Genomic DNA, 16,419 nt, shown 5'->3' with positions numbered 1-16,419 from the left:
GGCCCAGAACATTGGAGGCTATACACCACACCCCTCAACAGTATTTATAGGAACTCAAACACTGAGATCCTGCTCTGTTCCAGTAACAAGAAGCCGAAAGCACCAGCCTGAAGATGACGAGTGAGACCTCGTCGAAACGTCGCCTAGACACCCCAACTTTTACACGGGAAGACACCCGAGGACACCAAAACCTGCATATATATATATATATATATATATATATATATATATATATATATTTGCACTGAAAAATCCCATGGACGTATCAAATTCCTTCCAAGCATCAACAACATGTTTTGCATGTTTTTCTGGTTTTTCATAAAGAAAATTGTTTTTGTTTTGTTTTGTTTTGCTTTACTGATAATATTCAGTATGTCTCATAGCAATTTATTTTACACTCCCATTATTTTACACTATAATGGGAGTGTAAAATAAGTCACTATCTCTCAGCCTAACCTGCTTCACAAGTTTCTTATGGGAACAAAATGGAGACAGGGAGAGCCATATACTTCACCTTGGCTCTGTGGAGGAAAGGCAGAATATAAATGAAAAAATGAAGAAATAAATAAATAATTCCTCTCCCCTAGGGCCTTATCCAATCTTTATGAACATGCTGACTGGTCACAGCAAGACCTTTCAGGAGCAATTTCAGAGGCTCGCAAGAGTATCACCAGATGCAAGCTGGACTTGTTTTCCCTCCAAAACTTAAAGGAATACAGTGCTGCACTGGAACATCGGCAAAAGGAAGGCTACAAAACATGTGTCACTGATCTTTGGGGACTTTTCATTGACAAAGCATTGAGCAACGGGGTAATATATATTTCTGTTTTTATTCATTTTCTATTTTCTGAAATTAAATCTGAGAGATGATGATGATTCACAACATAAAATTTCAAAATGAGAACTCAAAATGCATAATAAATACAAGAACCAAGAGCAAACACAAACCAATAACCCCATTTAAATGGTCCTGGAATGTCAATCAGTCACTGGCCTGGTTAAAAAGGAATGCTTTTATTTGGCCCCTAAAGATAAATAATGAAGGAGCCAGGCAAGCCTCTCTGGGGAGAGCATTCCACAAAAGGGGAGCTACCACAGAAAATACCTATTCCCTTGTTGCCACCCTCTAGACCTCTCATGGCGGAGGCATATGAAGAAGGGCCTCAGATTATGATTGCAGAGTCCAGGTTGGTTCATATGGGGAGAGGCGGTCCTTGATATATTGCAGCCCTGAGCTGTTTAAGGCTTTATCGGTCAAAACCGGTACTTGGAATTGAGCCCAGAAACTAAGTGGCAGCCAATGCAATAATGCCAGGATCGGTGTAATGTGCTCAGACCATCTTGTCTTGATGAGCAACCGGCCTGCTGAATTCTGCACCAACAGCAGTTTCCAAATTTCCTTCAAAGACAGCTCCACATACGATGCTTTTCAGCAATCTAATTCAGAGTTTACCAGAGCCTAGCCAACAGAAGTTGCCATTGGGTTGAATCTATAGCTGCTCCTGAAATTCTCCACCAGTCCTACTGGCTGGCAGAAAGCTGTGTGTGTGATTTCACAAAATATTTTTCAGGCAGCGGCTGAAATTCTCTTAATATTTTAAAGGACCCCCAAAAACACATTCTCAGCTAATTCCTTAGAGGAATTTCAACCCATCTTTCACTTCAGATGAGGCCTGTTGGGATGTGAACAAGGCCTGAGAGGTGGTGGAGATGAAGCGTTTTTAGATATGCGGATGAAATCAGGGTTAGGGATTAAGCTTGTCTTCTCACCACCCCTTCCTAATATTTGTTACTGCCTATAGGATTGGATTTCCTTGCCGTTTTAATAATTTGGTGTTATTTAAACCATTATTTTTAAAGAGATGCAGCGACACACTCTCAGGGCAGAAGCGTGCCCTGACTCACGGTCAAAGCCCCCTGCCGATATACATGGTACTCAACACCAAGGACAACTATAGCCTTGCAGAATTTAAAGGTAATGTTATCCATATTGTATTTGATTTGAAAGTGAAAAAGCTCCCATGGTGACTTGACTTACTATTGACTTTATGATTAACACTTTTTCATATTTAATGTATTTGTTTATATGCCACTAAATGCCACAATAGGCATATAAACATTTTACAAGTATAAAAACTAGTTACATAAGCAAGCATGAAAATCTGCTCCAAAAGATCCCTTTTGTATTGAGGGATCTGTAAAAACAGCACCCCTTCATAGATTGAAGACCTTTAGAATGCAAAGGGGGGCCAGATTATCACTTCTGTGCCTTTACGTCACACCCTGATAGGTCTTGATCTTGAGAAGAGGTGTTTACCTATCCTTTCAGCTGAGCATCCTAGCTTCCAGCTAAAGCAAGATAAAATTAGTACCTGCTCATGGGACATGAGGTGGGAGCCTAGCTGAGCTGTGTGAGATCTATGCTTTGCATGTCATGGCACCAGTAAGGCCAGGGATGGGGAGGCCAGAAATATCTTCCCCTTCTTACACCAGGAGCCTTCTTTATTTCCAGAGCAGGTCATGTGACCATCCAGAAATGTTTGCACTTGCACCCAAAATGGTGATTCTATGGAAGCAGAAGGCCACCTGATCCCCACTTCTTGTGTGTAAAGTTCAAAAGAGAGCCAGTGTAGTGTAGTGGTTAAGAGCGGTAGACTCGTAATCTGGTGAACCAGGTTCGCGTCTCCGCTCCTCCACAAGCAGCTGCTGGGTGACCTTGGGCTAGTCACACTTCTTTGAAGTCTCTCAGCCCCACTCACCTCACAGAGTGTTTGTTGTGGGGGGAAGAAGGGAAAGGAGAATGTTAGCCACTTTGAGACTCCTGAAGGGGAGTGATAAAGTGGGATATCAAATCCAAACTCTTCTTCTTAGATAGCAGTTCCAATTTGGTAAGGTCAAATTAGCCAACCCACCATAAGAGAAAGATAGTGGTGACAACTTGGTGACAAGGAACACAGACGACTGCAGGTAGTGATTGGGCGACTGCCCCTTTATTTCCCTGGATTAATCTGCTTTGTTTCCCATGCCCTTGGATATCCACAAAGTCTAGGGAGTGTCTTGGATATCCTCACTTTTCTGAACAAGAGGGCTCTTGCTTCTTTTTAATGAAAAGGCTGTTGTGCAACAGATCCTCATTATTATGGCAGAGAGGAGTTCCGCAAACAAAGGATCCAACCCACTATTTATAGTAGCTTCCCTACATCTACCGCTTTAAATAATTGTAGCTGAGTTGAATAATTATCTCAGATTATTTGAAGACAATCTTGTAATACATTTAATTAAGACTTAGCCAAACTGGGGTCCTCCAGCTTCACTGCTCTTTCTGAATGCTACAACACTGGGGAAGCATCTTGGCAGTTTATGGAGGGCTTGTAAGAGGATCAAGAGTACAACAAACCTATCACTTGGAGCGCTAGTATTCCCAGGAATTCCTAGTATCTGGGGGGCTTTGTTTCTTCTGTTGAACCCCAGAATGTGGGCATGAACCTTTGCCCTAATTCTGATGGAAGATAATGTCACAACATCACATAGCATCATCATGAAGTCAAAGAGAGTCAAGTCAATGCTATCTGACATCACTTTTGAGCTTTCTAGGAAGGTAAAATGGTGCCCACCAGCTGAGAATGGGGACCACAAAACACAACTTTCCCCTCATTGTGAACTGAAAATAATTTTTCCTCAGTTTTTAAAATATTTTTTGTGTCTGTTCTAATAAAACATTGTGTATAAGGTTCTGCTTTTCTTTCTCTTTTCTGACATTCAGGTCAGGTCATATATCTGCTATGATAAATAAGTAACTCAAAATGCAACAATCACAAACCCAGATTTCACCAAAGCAAACTTTTAATTTGAATCTATAATTGCTTTTGTCCTGTTATAGAATGGATGGAATTCACTCCTTTTGAGGTTGGAATAATAAAATATGGGGCCTATGTTCGTGCTGAGGACTTTGGAAGTAAATTCTTCATGGGACGGCTGATGAGGAAACTTCCAGAATCTGGAATCTGTTTCATGAAAGGTGACTTAAATTCTCTACTTTTACAAACATGAGCTGCAGATACCATTTTCAAGATACTATAATGTTAAAAATCCCTCCAATTCCCATTAGAAGAAAAAAAATCTGACTGTAGCATGAAGGTTTGTTTACTGCCTAAAAATCACAAAGGCTATTCTACTCTACATACTTGCTTAGCAATAAGCTCCACTGACTTTAGGATAGTGTGAAAGAGTTGAGCTTTTACTGAGGCAAATAATTGCCCAGTTCAGCTTATTCACTGAGGAAAATTTACACAATGTGATTTCTACATCCCTTGTTTACTTCATGTAAGCAACACTTATGTAGTTGCCAATCAGTATGCAAAACAGTACATTCTGGATAAAATCAGAGTGGTGTAGCAAAAACCAGCCTGATTTCACATTAAACTATTCATGCACAGATAAATAATATAAAACAAACAGATGGGCATTAATGTTAGGATATTTCCGTTCCACCTTAAAAGGGAGCAGGCTTTGTGAGTCATAGAGTCTGCGCATTTCCTGTTCACAGGATGTTTATGTTTTCTGTTGCTTTCGTTTTCTCTCTCGCTGCCTGAAACACTGAAGCAGGCAGTCATGTTTTTCTCTGCTCTGACTAAGGCAGAATAAGCTTATAAATAATGCTCTCCTGCGTGCATCTTCTGTTGTGCATTATCTGCTGATAAGAGTGTGCACCAGCCCTAGAATGCGACAAGCTATTTCTGGAGCTCGTGTCGCTAATTGCTGATACTGCGTGTCTACGGGAGATCGATGGACGTCCGGAGGCGTCTTGGGGCCATGATGGACTTTGTCTCCCTGGCAATATCCCAACAATTAACCCTACATGCATCTTGGAAGTAATATTGCTAGGAGTCTGATCTCATATGCATGCATTTAGTGTATCTCCCTCAATTTACACTTGTTCCTAAAGGCTTTTATTCCGTTTCCATCTGCTCAACTATCTGCTGTGTTAAAATATTTTTAAATGTTTAGCCTGTTTACTAAATCAACTCTTCCAAATTTGGTATCATCTATTAATTTGGCACATTGCCACAGTGTCATCTAAGTAATTAGTGAACTGAAGCCTATATAGCAACTATCCCTCCACAACACTAATTCATTCCTTAAGACAACTCCATTATTGTTTTGCCTCGAATATTCACAGGACTAGTAGAGTCAAAGATTACTCTTTTGCCTCGAATATTCACAGGACTAGTAGAGTCAAAGTTTACTGTCTGTGGCTAGAGGAGAACTAACTTTCCTTCCTGGATTGTATTTGGTAATAGTAATGACAGAGTCAAAGGAAGGTTGCAGGTTGTTGGAAACTCAACTGAAGAATTATCTTCTTTGAGTTAGAGTGCCCAATTCAAACCCTGATAATGTTGTGAAGGACATTGTAAAATGTCGTCTTTCTTTGAAACACTTTTAAAACACTGAACCTCAGTTAGTCCTCACACACCTTTCTGAGGGAACCAAGAAAGATGCAAAATGATTTTTTATTGCAAATATCTGGTGTGAGGGCTTTCAAATATTGTGCTTTAGGTTATTTTCGCTTTGCTTTTAGCTTTCCTGTCATGCCTTGTCCCTCAAAAGGTGTGGCTCACCTGGAGCTTAACATAGGTGTGGCTAATCCCTGGCCGGAAGACCCAATGAGACCAACCCCAAGCAATTTTTGGTGCCCCCCCCGCAAGACCCCATTACTTTTGGTGGTGACAGTGGAGGGAAAAAAGAAAGTAGTCACAACAAACTGGGATGCAGATCGCCCCTTATGATGTTTGCACTTCTTACTTGATCTCTCCCTCCTTTTCTCTAGGTGTGTGGAGTAATGTATTTTCTTATAACCTACTGGATTCCTGGCGTGCACTTGATTCTTCGGAAGAAGGTCTGTGGTACCTGCTTACCAGGGACAAAGTACAAGATATTGGTTAGTCATCCATGTTTCGTTTTACATTTGGTTATAAAATTTAAAATTCTTCTTCATCCTGTCCCTCCCCATAGTATGCTAATTATGTACTTAATATATTTTTAGGCCATCCTTCCTGGTAAGGAATCCCAGGGCTGCACATTTTTAAAGTGCCTGGGTCCCAAATTGTAGAAAGCTGATTTCAACACTAGCAACTTGAGTTGGCACATTATTGTTATTTGATTATTACCTGCCATTCGCCAGAACATCCTCAGGTGATATAATATGCAGGATAAAAAAATTACAATCACCACCAGAGTGAGTTCTAAAAATATACATATCACCAGTGCTTTTTTCTGGGGGGGATGCAGGGGTATGCATACCCCTAAACATTTTGCGAATCTAACAGGAGAAGAAACTAATTTTTTTTTTAAAAATAGTTTCTTCTCCAGCACAGTGAATCATCAGTTCCGTTGCTACCCCCAATGGCGGCCTCATTTCTTGTCACGGTGTTTCCTGAGTCTCAGATGGAAGCGAGCGTTTAATGTGTGAAGCAGTGTGGAATGTGAATGTGTGGTGTTTTGCTGATGAAAGTTTGGCCTCACTGAAAGGCAGCAAAATATCTTGGGATAGTCCTGATGGTAAGGTATGTAAGGAACAGCCTGCACCCATCATGAGGAATGAACTCTGCACCTCACCTACCTACTTTTATTAGGGTTTAGCTGAATGTGCTGAGACTACCTCTGTACGCATTCATTTTATATGAACAGATACCTGAATATGGCTTCCGCAATATGGTATATATTTGATAAATATACAGCCGTCACATAATCGGGGGAAACCCTGATTATTTCACTATACATCAGTTCATATCATTGCATGCGTTCCTTATGACTGCTTCAGTAAATAAAATTTACCATTTATTCTGACTTGCAGAAGAAAGACCACCTCAGCCACCAAAAGCAGATGAATTGAATACTCACTTGGTTATCCCTGCCAATAAATTCATGAAGAGCCTTCGTGAAGTCTTAACACAAAGGATAACAACCTCAAAGTTCTACAATTTCATAAGGGAATTGCAGTTAAATGATGGATATATAGATAATAAAAACTTTGCCATATGGAAAGGTATGTGGTCAGGGCTTGACTAACCAAGTTGACTGATCTCCAAGTTTTAAATTTTAACTGGGTTGATGATAATTGAGATGAATTTTTTTTAAAAAAATATTTATGCTTTTAAGGTTTATACATTTCACTAATTTAACAATCATTTTAACATTTCAAAACTTGACTTCCTTCTCCCTCTTTCTGCGGTTCTTTAAATTTATTTTTAATATCTTCTGCATATCCAAATAAACTTAATTTGCTCATTTATTCATCTACTTTAAATATATACTCTTATCAAACTGCAGGTTATTACAATAATCCTGCCAATGTTCTTATCTGTTTACAATTTATCTGTAAATATTCAATAAACCATTTCCATTCTTTTATATATAAAAAGTTTGTTATCTTGATTTCTTATTCATCCGGGAAGTTTCACTATTACTGCATATTTCATAAGTTTTTGTATCCATTCTTCCTTTGCTGGGACTTCTGCCTCTTTCCATTTTGGGGCAAGTAACATTCTTGCCGCTGTAGTAGCGTACATGAAGAAGTTTCTATACAGTTTCGGTAGTTCTGTCCCTATAATTCCCAAAAGAAAAGCTTATGGTTTTTTTTATAAACATTATTTTAAACATCCTTTTCAATTCAGTATATATCATTTCCCAGTAAGCTTTAATGTTACTACAAGACCACCACATGTGATAAAAAGAACCTTCTTTCTCTTTACATTTCCAACACTTATTTGATTTAGATTTATACATTTTTGCCAATTTACTCAGTGTTAGATACCATCAATATATCATTTTCATATAATTTTCTCTTAGATCATAACATACTGTCAATTTTATATCCATATTCCACAACCCTTCCCCTGCTTCCATATCTATATGATGACCAATATCTATTGCCCAATGTATCATTGAGGATTTTACTTGCTCATCCTTTGTCTCCCATTCCAATAATATCCCAATATCCCAATAATATTTTATGCATTTTAGACAGCACTTTTACATTACATTCCAGCAGGTCTTTCTCCAGTTGTGATATTGTTGGGGAAGGAGTAATGGATCTTGAGCTTTGGAATGCAAAGCTCTTTTTAGAACTGCAGACAAATGCAGAAAACTGTGAAAGTGCATATTAATCAAAGTAGCAGCAGACTATTACTTGCTAACCATGGTATTTGCCTTTCAGATACTGATCTAGACCCTCTTCCCAACCGGCTGACAGCTACATCAGAATACCTGTCTATCACAGATACTGCAGCATATATAGATATCAGCTACCCACCACTCCTGAGGCCTGAGAGGAAAGTGGATGTCATTATACATTTAAATTATTCTTCAGGATCACAAACATCTGTGAGACATTTTTAGTTTTTGAATCATTGCTTTCTAGTTTTATATTGATTATTAGCCCTAGAGAAAATGATAAGCATCAGTTGATGTGTTCTTATGTTATAAACACCACTTGGAGGCAGCTTGAAAAGGCTTCTGCTCTGCATGGCAATGACTCCCTGTCACAGTGTAACGTAGCTTTGTCTCATGGGTTGCCCCCATTTTGTGAAGCCGTTTCACACCATTACCAGTAGAAACATGATGGGCTCATACACATACTAAGCTATTCTATATGGGCTGATCAGAACATGCTGCAGCAGCTGCTACACACAACTTTTACTGAACAGCCTCCAGCTGGAAGCAATAGCTTCTGAAGTCCATAGTTGGTTGGCATTAAAAAAGAAGCAACTTCAGTTAAGTGTGACCTTATTTTCAAACTCCCCAGTCTCGTTACTCAGCTGTCACTCTAACCATCTCACCCTTGGTCTTCACAATAGTTGGTTTCACTGATAAATTCCCTAAATTGATATTAGGGCAATTGTACGTATATTTAAAATGACCAAATTTAAACCTGAAGTTGATAAAACAGATTAAAACTTTAGCGTTTTGCAGGTCATTTTACTACATGATAACATTTAACTGGCTGCTTGACAAAGCCAGCCCTGCTGGACCTATAATAGAATTGTGGAGTTAGAAGGGACCCCAAGAGTCTTTTAGTCCAATCCCCTACAATGCAGGAATCTCAGCTAAAGCATCTATGGCAGATGGCCACTCAACCTCTGCTTAAAAACCTCCAAGATTCAAGTACCAGTCTGATTGACTAGATTCTCTATCCTTTCTCTCCCTCTCTGTGTGTAAGATCTTATTCTTCATGACAGGCAGCAAAATGAGATAGTCTTTGGAGCTGATGATACAGCAGACTACTCATTAGTTATTAGGATCCACTGTTACAGGGTATGGCCTCTCTGTTTCCTGCTTTTCACCTTGGTCTTTGCTACTTTCCCACTACCATTGAGTCTTTGTCTTAGTCCTGCTTCCCTTCCTACTCCTGGCTTGCTTTTTGTCACTGTGGCCTTCTGAATTGTGGGCATAAGTTAAGTTTTTGTGATTTTGCTTTGCTGCCTGGATTTAGACTTTTTCATGATTCTAGGGGTTCATTGGACTAGTCAGTCCATGACGATGCTCATACAGTGGGACATTAGTGAAACATGTGGGTTGTAACTAGGGTTGGGTTCAGCAGGCTATGAGTTATTTTTTTGCAGGTTGAGAATTCAGTTCTAGATTCAGATCCCACCCCAAGGAAAATCTGGGTGTCAAATTTGGATATCTGAGAAAATGTCCTCCCCTTGTCCCTGGACACTCACACCTGATATATGGCCAGATAATTTTATTCACATTAACAAAAGGCACCAGCAAGAAGAATATAGCAACAGACAAATCCACAAGTATGCCCCCAGGTTCAAAACTTCCCACTTCTGACTGAGGTCAAATGTGTCCCTGAAAGTCTATGTCTATTGACCTCACTTACAGTTATACCAATGATGCAGTCAGTGAATTGGAGTCTCTATCTCACACTGCCAAGACAAAAACAAACAAACCAACAAACCCTGAGAACATTGCAATATACAGTGATCCAGCAGGTGGCTCAAGCAGGTGTAGTGTTGTGGATTTCAGATCTTGTCGTTTCCAATGGAGTCCAGACACCGGGAAAATGCTCTAGAATTTTATTGAAAATTCAGACCTGGGAAAGCTGGCCTCTGTAATAAGACAGCATATAGTTTGAACTGCCTCTGATGTAAATGTTCCAGGTAGCCAATCAGAAACTGCTTACCAAATTGTTCCATCTTCATAATGCTTTTGGAATTTCCATTACATGAGGACTACCCAGTTCAGACCAGTTGGCATATTGTAAGAAAGAACTGAAGTGGGAAATGTGATTCGAGATAAAGCCAAATAGTTATTGCCCAGCAGGGTTCCAGAATCCCAGACACTCTAGATCCGGAGTGGGGAACCTGTGCTCCTCCAGATGTTGCTGAATTACAGATGTTGCTCCCATTACCCTGACCATTAGTCATTCTGGCTGCAGTGATGGGAGTTGTAGTTCAGGAACATCTGGAGGGCCACAGTGCCTTCCCCTCTGCTGTAGCTGATGGCACAGGTTTATATTAGAATGGAGGATTTCTCTGCTGTTCTGTTTTAACTTCCAGTGCTAGTTCTTCTTGCCTCCATCCTACTTCTCATCAAAAGTTAATCATGCTCTTCTCTCACTTGTCAACCAGATGAGAATTACCCAGGCATCTTAATGATTATCTGTATTTTTATTGTTTAAATGGTGTTTTATGTTTGAACAGAGTACTCTTCCTGATATGGTGCCATCAAAATACTTTGATATACAGTGGTACCTCAGGTTACATACGCTTCAGGTTACATATGCTTCAGGTTACAGACTCTGCTAACCCAGAAATTGTACCTCGGGTTAAGAACTTTGCTTCAGGATGAGAACAGAAATTGTGCTCCGGCGGTGTGGCAGCAGCGGGAGGCCCCACTAGCTAAAGTGGTGCTTCAGATTAAGAACAGTTTCAGGTTAAGAACAGACCTCCAGAACGAATTAAGTACTTAACCCGAGGTACCACTGTACAAGTTAATGCTAAGATAGTGAGTTGTGAACGGGTAAATAAGTCCATAATTCAAGTTTGATCTTCCACTGTGGACTCGCTTAAAAGGTAAAGGTAAAGGTACCCCTGCCCGTACGGGCCAGTCTTGACAGACTCTAGGGTTGTGCTCCCATCTCAGTTAAGAGGCCGAGGGCCAGCGCTGTCCGGAGACACTTCTGGGTCACGTGGCCAGCGTGACAAAGCTGCATCTGGCGAGCCAGCGCAGCACACGGAAATGCCGTTTACCTTCCTGCCAGTAAGCGGTCCCTATTTATCTACTTGCACCCGGGGGTGCTTTCAAACTGCTAGATTGGCAGGCGCTGGGACCGAGCAACGGGAGCGCACCCCGCCGCGGGGATTCGAACCGCCGACCTTTCGATCGGCAAGCCCTAGGCACTGAGGCTTTTACCCACAGCGCCACCCGCGTCCCATGTGGACTTGTTTAGACAACCATTAAAAAGCAGGAATCTCTCATCTCCAGATCCTCATTTGCTTACTCTTGAAAGATTTATTTATGTAATGTGTGTAAAGCAGTTTGATCACTCTAAGGAGATCAAAATGAATCCAAAGGACACACTCTGCTCCGCTAGAGGAGCAACACCCATTCATGGATTCCCATAGGCTCAGTAGAGTCAGGTTTGTCTCCACCTGCCAACACACACAGGGACACATGAAGTCTGCACATCATGGCAGGAAGTGAGGTGTATGGGAAGGTCTCAAACCTAAGCATCTTTGTATCTAAAAAACCAAACTAGATTATTTTAGTAAGGGTGAAGTCTCATTTCACTTTTTGTCTTACGACAATCCAGCCTTTACATGAAGCCTCCAGATACTTTGCAAAGCAAGGAATTCCTTTCCCCAAAGTAGACCTGAGTCATATTAAGGATAAGGAACTGAAGGAGTGCTATGTCTTTGAAGATCTCGAGAATTCGAAAGCACCCATTGTGGTTTTCTTTCCTCTGATAAATGACACATTCAGAAAATATAAAGCACCGGGTAAGTTTGTTTGTTTGTTTGTTTGTTTACTAGCAGGGAGTGACCAGAGCTGCCTGGGAATTTTTAGAAGTAAAAATATATTGTGGGTGTTTTTTTAATGGATAGTGTAATGTCTGAATTTTGACAGATCACATCAAAAATCGGGTGAAGTCATGCCAAAATCATCACCTTCACTTTGGGAACCTTTGTGGTGGGTTTAGCAGTGATACCTTGGCAGGCATCCATTTCTCATTTACACCACCTTTTCACCCAAACAAGGCCCCCAGCCCCTAATATGTTGTTTTGCTGGCACAGCTAATGCTACCATATTAACATTGGGGTTCATGCAAATACCTTCCCATTTTGGATGGGTGAAGGGACGCGGGTGGCGCTGTGGGTTAAACCACAGAGCCTAGGACTTTCCGATCAGAAGGTCGGCAGTTCGAATCCCTGCCACAGGGTGAGCTCCCTTTGCTCGGTCCCTGCTCCTGCCAACCTAGCAATTCAAAAGCACCCCCGGGTGCAAGTAGATAAATAGGGACCGCTCTGGCGGGAAGGTAAACAGCATTTCCATGCGCTGCTCTGGTCCACCAGAAGCGGCTTAGTCATGCTGGCCACATGACCCGGAAGCTGTACGCTGGCTCCCTCGGCCAATAAAGCGAGATGAGCGCCGCAACCCCAGAGTCGGTCACAACTGGACCTAATGGTCAGGGGTCCCTTTACCTTTACCTGTTCATGCAAATACCTTCCCATTTTGGATGGGTACTTTCACCGTAATTCACACATTGCAGAGATAGCATATTCATTGGATCTCATTTCAAAAGTGCCACTGATCAGCTTTTGCAAATAAGAAGACAGCACATGCAGAGAGTAGTGTCAGTCATGTGATAATGACCTTTGTTTTGCAGGTGTGGAACGCAGCCCTTCTGAACTGAAGCAGGGTGACGTTAATGTGACTGGTCCTTGTTCTCCATATGGACTCCAAAGCTTTACATATACAGAGGAGGATTTTGATAAACTGGTGGGATTGACCAGCTACAATATTCAGAATAATGAAGATTCGATCCTCCACGCTTTGCGAAGAGCAGTAGAGAGAAAAGGACACCAAACAAAATAGGCATTATGGGGCAACCCATCCAGAAATGATAGATGCATAGCTTTTGCATTAAGTTAATCATATATATATATATATATATATATATATATATATATATGAATGAGATAATGTGCTATGTTTTGTACAAATTAGTTTATCTTCACTGGCTACCTCAGCTATAATATAATATAATATAATATAATATAATATAATATAATATAATATAATATAATATAATATAATATAATATAATATAATATAATATAATTAATATAATATAATATAATATAATATAAATAATATAATATAGTCTTACTGCACTTTGAAAATGTATGTAGCCCAGTAGTTTGCAAACCATTTGCTCTGGAAACCTAAAAGAATTTGACTTAACTGTTACTCAGGACTTCCCTGTGCCTCCTGTTATGTACAGTGGTACCTTGGGTTACAAACACTTCGGGTTACAAACACTTCGGGTTACAAACTCCGCTAACCCATAAGTAGTACCTTGGGTTGAGAACTTTACCTCAGGATGAGAACAGAAATCGCGTGCTAGCAGTGTGGCGGCAGTGGGAGGCCCCATTAGCGAAAGCACGCCTCAGGTTAAGAACGGTTTTGGGTTAAGAACGGACCTCCGGAATGAATTAAGTTTTTACCCGAGGTACCACTGTAATTGCACTATATAATCTTAAGCACTGGTTTAAATGTATGTATTTATTTAGATATAATTATACCCTGCTGAATATTTTTAACGGGTGGGAGTCACCTAAGCATTCCTGTCAGTGGAAGCCCAGCACAAGGACTTGCAGAAATGGGCTCCCCCACTCCTTCCTGTGCCCGTAACCCTCACAAATTGATTTTGAAGAAGATGGCGGGAGAACATCCAGAACAGCGCATCTGGGGGGAGAGGAGAGGTGAGGGTATCATTCTGTCTAGAGAGGTGAAATACTTGTGCAGACAGAATGACTGGAAGAGCACGGCATTGAATTCCATCCAAACTCTCTCAGCAGTGCATTCCTCACCCCTCCCCATCCCATTTTTTCTTTCAAACCCAATATCATTAAGAAAAATGCAGCCTAAAACTAATATAACAGCAATATAAAAGCAAATTGAACAGGACTTAGGGGATTTAAACACATAAAGCAGGGTGCAATCTTATAGGCCAGGGAAAGCAAATAATGAATTTGAAATCAAATGTGAATTTCTCAAATGCTAACTACAGTTAGAAGTTAAAAATAATGCTTTGCTGAAATAATAGTTTTTAATTGCATCTTTATTTATGTATCATAACTATAGATCTATGAGCATACAAATCATTTGGCTAAAGTTTTAAATTCTGAATAATCATTGGCTAAATATTTGTGTGCCTCTTTTCAAGCAAGTACACTTTTGTCTTTATGAAACAAACTGTAAACTATCAATATAAGGCAATAATTTATGTTTACTCTTTTTCCTCCAGTAGTTTTACATATGGAGGGATTCTTCAGGGAACTGGTAGCATATTATTTATTAACAATTAAACTTGCAGGCTGCTACTCAGCCGTACGACCTCAAAACGGTGTGTGAGTTTTTCTTTTACACAAGGTTGCCATGATAAAAATTCAGTTCAGCCACAATCGAGAAACTCTGAAGGGGTAAACAGGAAGAGTATGGTGTGCCAAAGGATTATAAGATAGAACTGTTCTCAACCTCGGATTTCAAGAGAGCAAGGCCTGCTGGATTTCCCTAGGGAAAGAATGTCATAATACGGCCTCAATTCCAAATGCAATTTACTAACTAGATATGCCCAATTGAAAACAGTGCAAGATGTTTCTGAGCAAACGTGCTAATACATTCCCCACAGCCTGTTTCTGGGCGGTACCGACCCAATACCTCAGCTACTCTCCTGAGTTCCAGATTTCCCTCAAAATATCTGGATGAACTGCTAAGCCAATTTGTAGTTTTCTGCTCCTTCCTTGCTTCCTCGACTGGCAAGAAGGAGGGACTGCACAAGCTGCTTTCACCAATTGGCAGCTCATGCACAAACTAATAACACTCTGTTGATGGTTTAGTTCTATACAGTGGTACCTCGGGTTATATACGCTTCAGGTTACACACTCCGCTAACCCAGAAATAGTGCTTCAGGTTAAGAACTTTGCTTCAGGATAAGAACAGAAATCGGGCTCTGGCGGCACGGCGGCAGCAGGAGGCCCCATTAGCTAAAGTGGTGCTTCAGGTTAAGAACAGTTTCAGGTTAATTACGGACCTCTGTAATGAATTAAGTACTTAACCTGAGGTACCACTGTTTTATTTATTACATTTGTATACCACCCACACCACCGAGCTCTTTGGGTGGTTGTACCATCATAGCTTCTTATGATTACACCTATTTTCCCAGTTTGAAACTTTTAGAGAGAGAACATGACAGACTTGCTCTGTCAATAGTTTTCTGTTTTCTTGGGAAATTGGGAAAAAAGTAGTCTAATATCAGGGAAGCAGGATGTGACCTTGAGTTTTCACCTGGTGGTGTTGAGGGGAAACATGGAGAATAGCCAGTGTGCTGTTAGAAACTTGCCAGGCTTGAAAGTACGCAAAGTGGTGGTTAAAAGCTCACAACACAGGCTTAGCCCATAAATCCTCTGTTGGGTTTCCCCGCTCTTTTTCTATTCTGTAGAATAGCCTCTAGAGGTCAGTGCACTATCAAGTGACCTACTGCAGACAACTGAAATAAAATGCCTGTTACTGTTGAAATGTTTGAAATTTTGCAGACAAATAATTTCATAATTCAGTAGAACTTTTACAGCCAGTGTGGTGTAGTGGTTAAGAGCGGTAGTCTCGTAATCTGGGGAACCGGGTTCGCGTCTCCGCTCCTCCATATGCAGCTGCTGGGTGACCTTGGGCCAGTCACACTTCTCTGAAGTCTCTCAGCCCCACTCACCTCACAGTGTTTGTTGTGGGGGAGGAAGGGAAAGGAGATTGTTAGCCGCTTTGAGACTCCTGAAGGGGAGTGAAAGGCGGGATATCAAATCCAAACTCCTCCTCTTCTTCTTCTTCTTCTTCTTCTTCTTCTTCTTCTTCTTCTTCTTCTTCTTCTACTGTGATACTGAATAAATAATACTGAAGAAAAGCAGTTTCTTTCTGTTGCTGGTAATGCTTGTAGACTGTGCTGCATTTATAGCAACATAATACCAAGGAGGGAAATTAACAACTTAATGTGCTGTAGAGGGAAATGAGGGGCAGGTGGGCCTCATCAACCTGGGAAGATAGCCCATCTAGGAAAATCTAGCCACTGCCCTGTGGCTATACTTATCTGTGAGAGAGGCTTCAGGAGTAAACCCTGAGGAATAATCTCTCTTTGCT

General features: G+C 40.7%; 1 protein-coding gene across 1 annotated transcript in view; it reads left to right on the top strand.

Annotated features, from left to right (window-relative positions):
- Nucleotides 1-13,205, top strand: part of LOC114584040 (cytosolic phospholipase A2 epsilon-like) — a 51,157-nt gene extending 37,952 nt beyond the window's left edge. Inside the window, exons 12-19 of the mRNA XM_077927199.1 lie at nucleotides 588-810; nucleotides 1,861-1,975; nucleotides 3,881-4,018; nucleotides 5,828-5,938; nucleotides 6,854-7,045; nucleotides 8,216-8,382; nucleotides 11,822-12,008; nucleotides 12,896-13,205. Of these exons, the coding sequence (XP_077783325.1) occupies nucleotides 588-810; nucleotides 1,861-1,975; nucleotides 3,881-4,018; nucleotides 5,828-5,938; nucleotides 6,854-7,045; nucleotides 8,216-8,382; nucleotides 11,822-12,008; nucleotides 12,896-13,104 (1,342 nt within the window). The 3' untranslated portion in view covers nucleotides 13,105-13,205. The remainder of the gene's footprint in view (nucleotides 1-587; nucleotides 811-1,860; nucleotides 1,976-3,880; nucleotides 4,019-5,827; nucleotides 5,939-6,853; nucleotides 7,046-8,215; nucleotides 8,383-11,821; nucleotides 12,009-12,895) is intronic.
- Nucleotides 13,206-16,419: the final 3,214 nt, after the last annotated feature.

Source organism: Podarcis muralis, chromosome 1 (genome assembly GCF_964188315.1).
Source record: "Podarcis muralis chromosome 1, rPodMur119.hap1.1, whole genome shotgun sequence".
NCBI lineage: Eukaryota > Metazoa > Chordata > Lepidosauria > Squamata > Lacertidae > Podarcis > Podarcis muralis.
The sequence above is the reverse complement of the archived record's forward strand: the minus strand, read 5'-3'. Positions and strand labels throughout refer to the sequence as shown.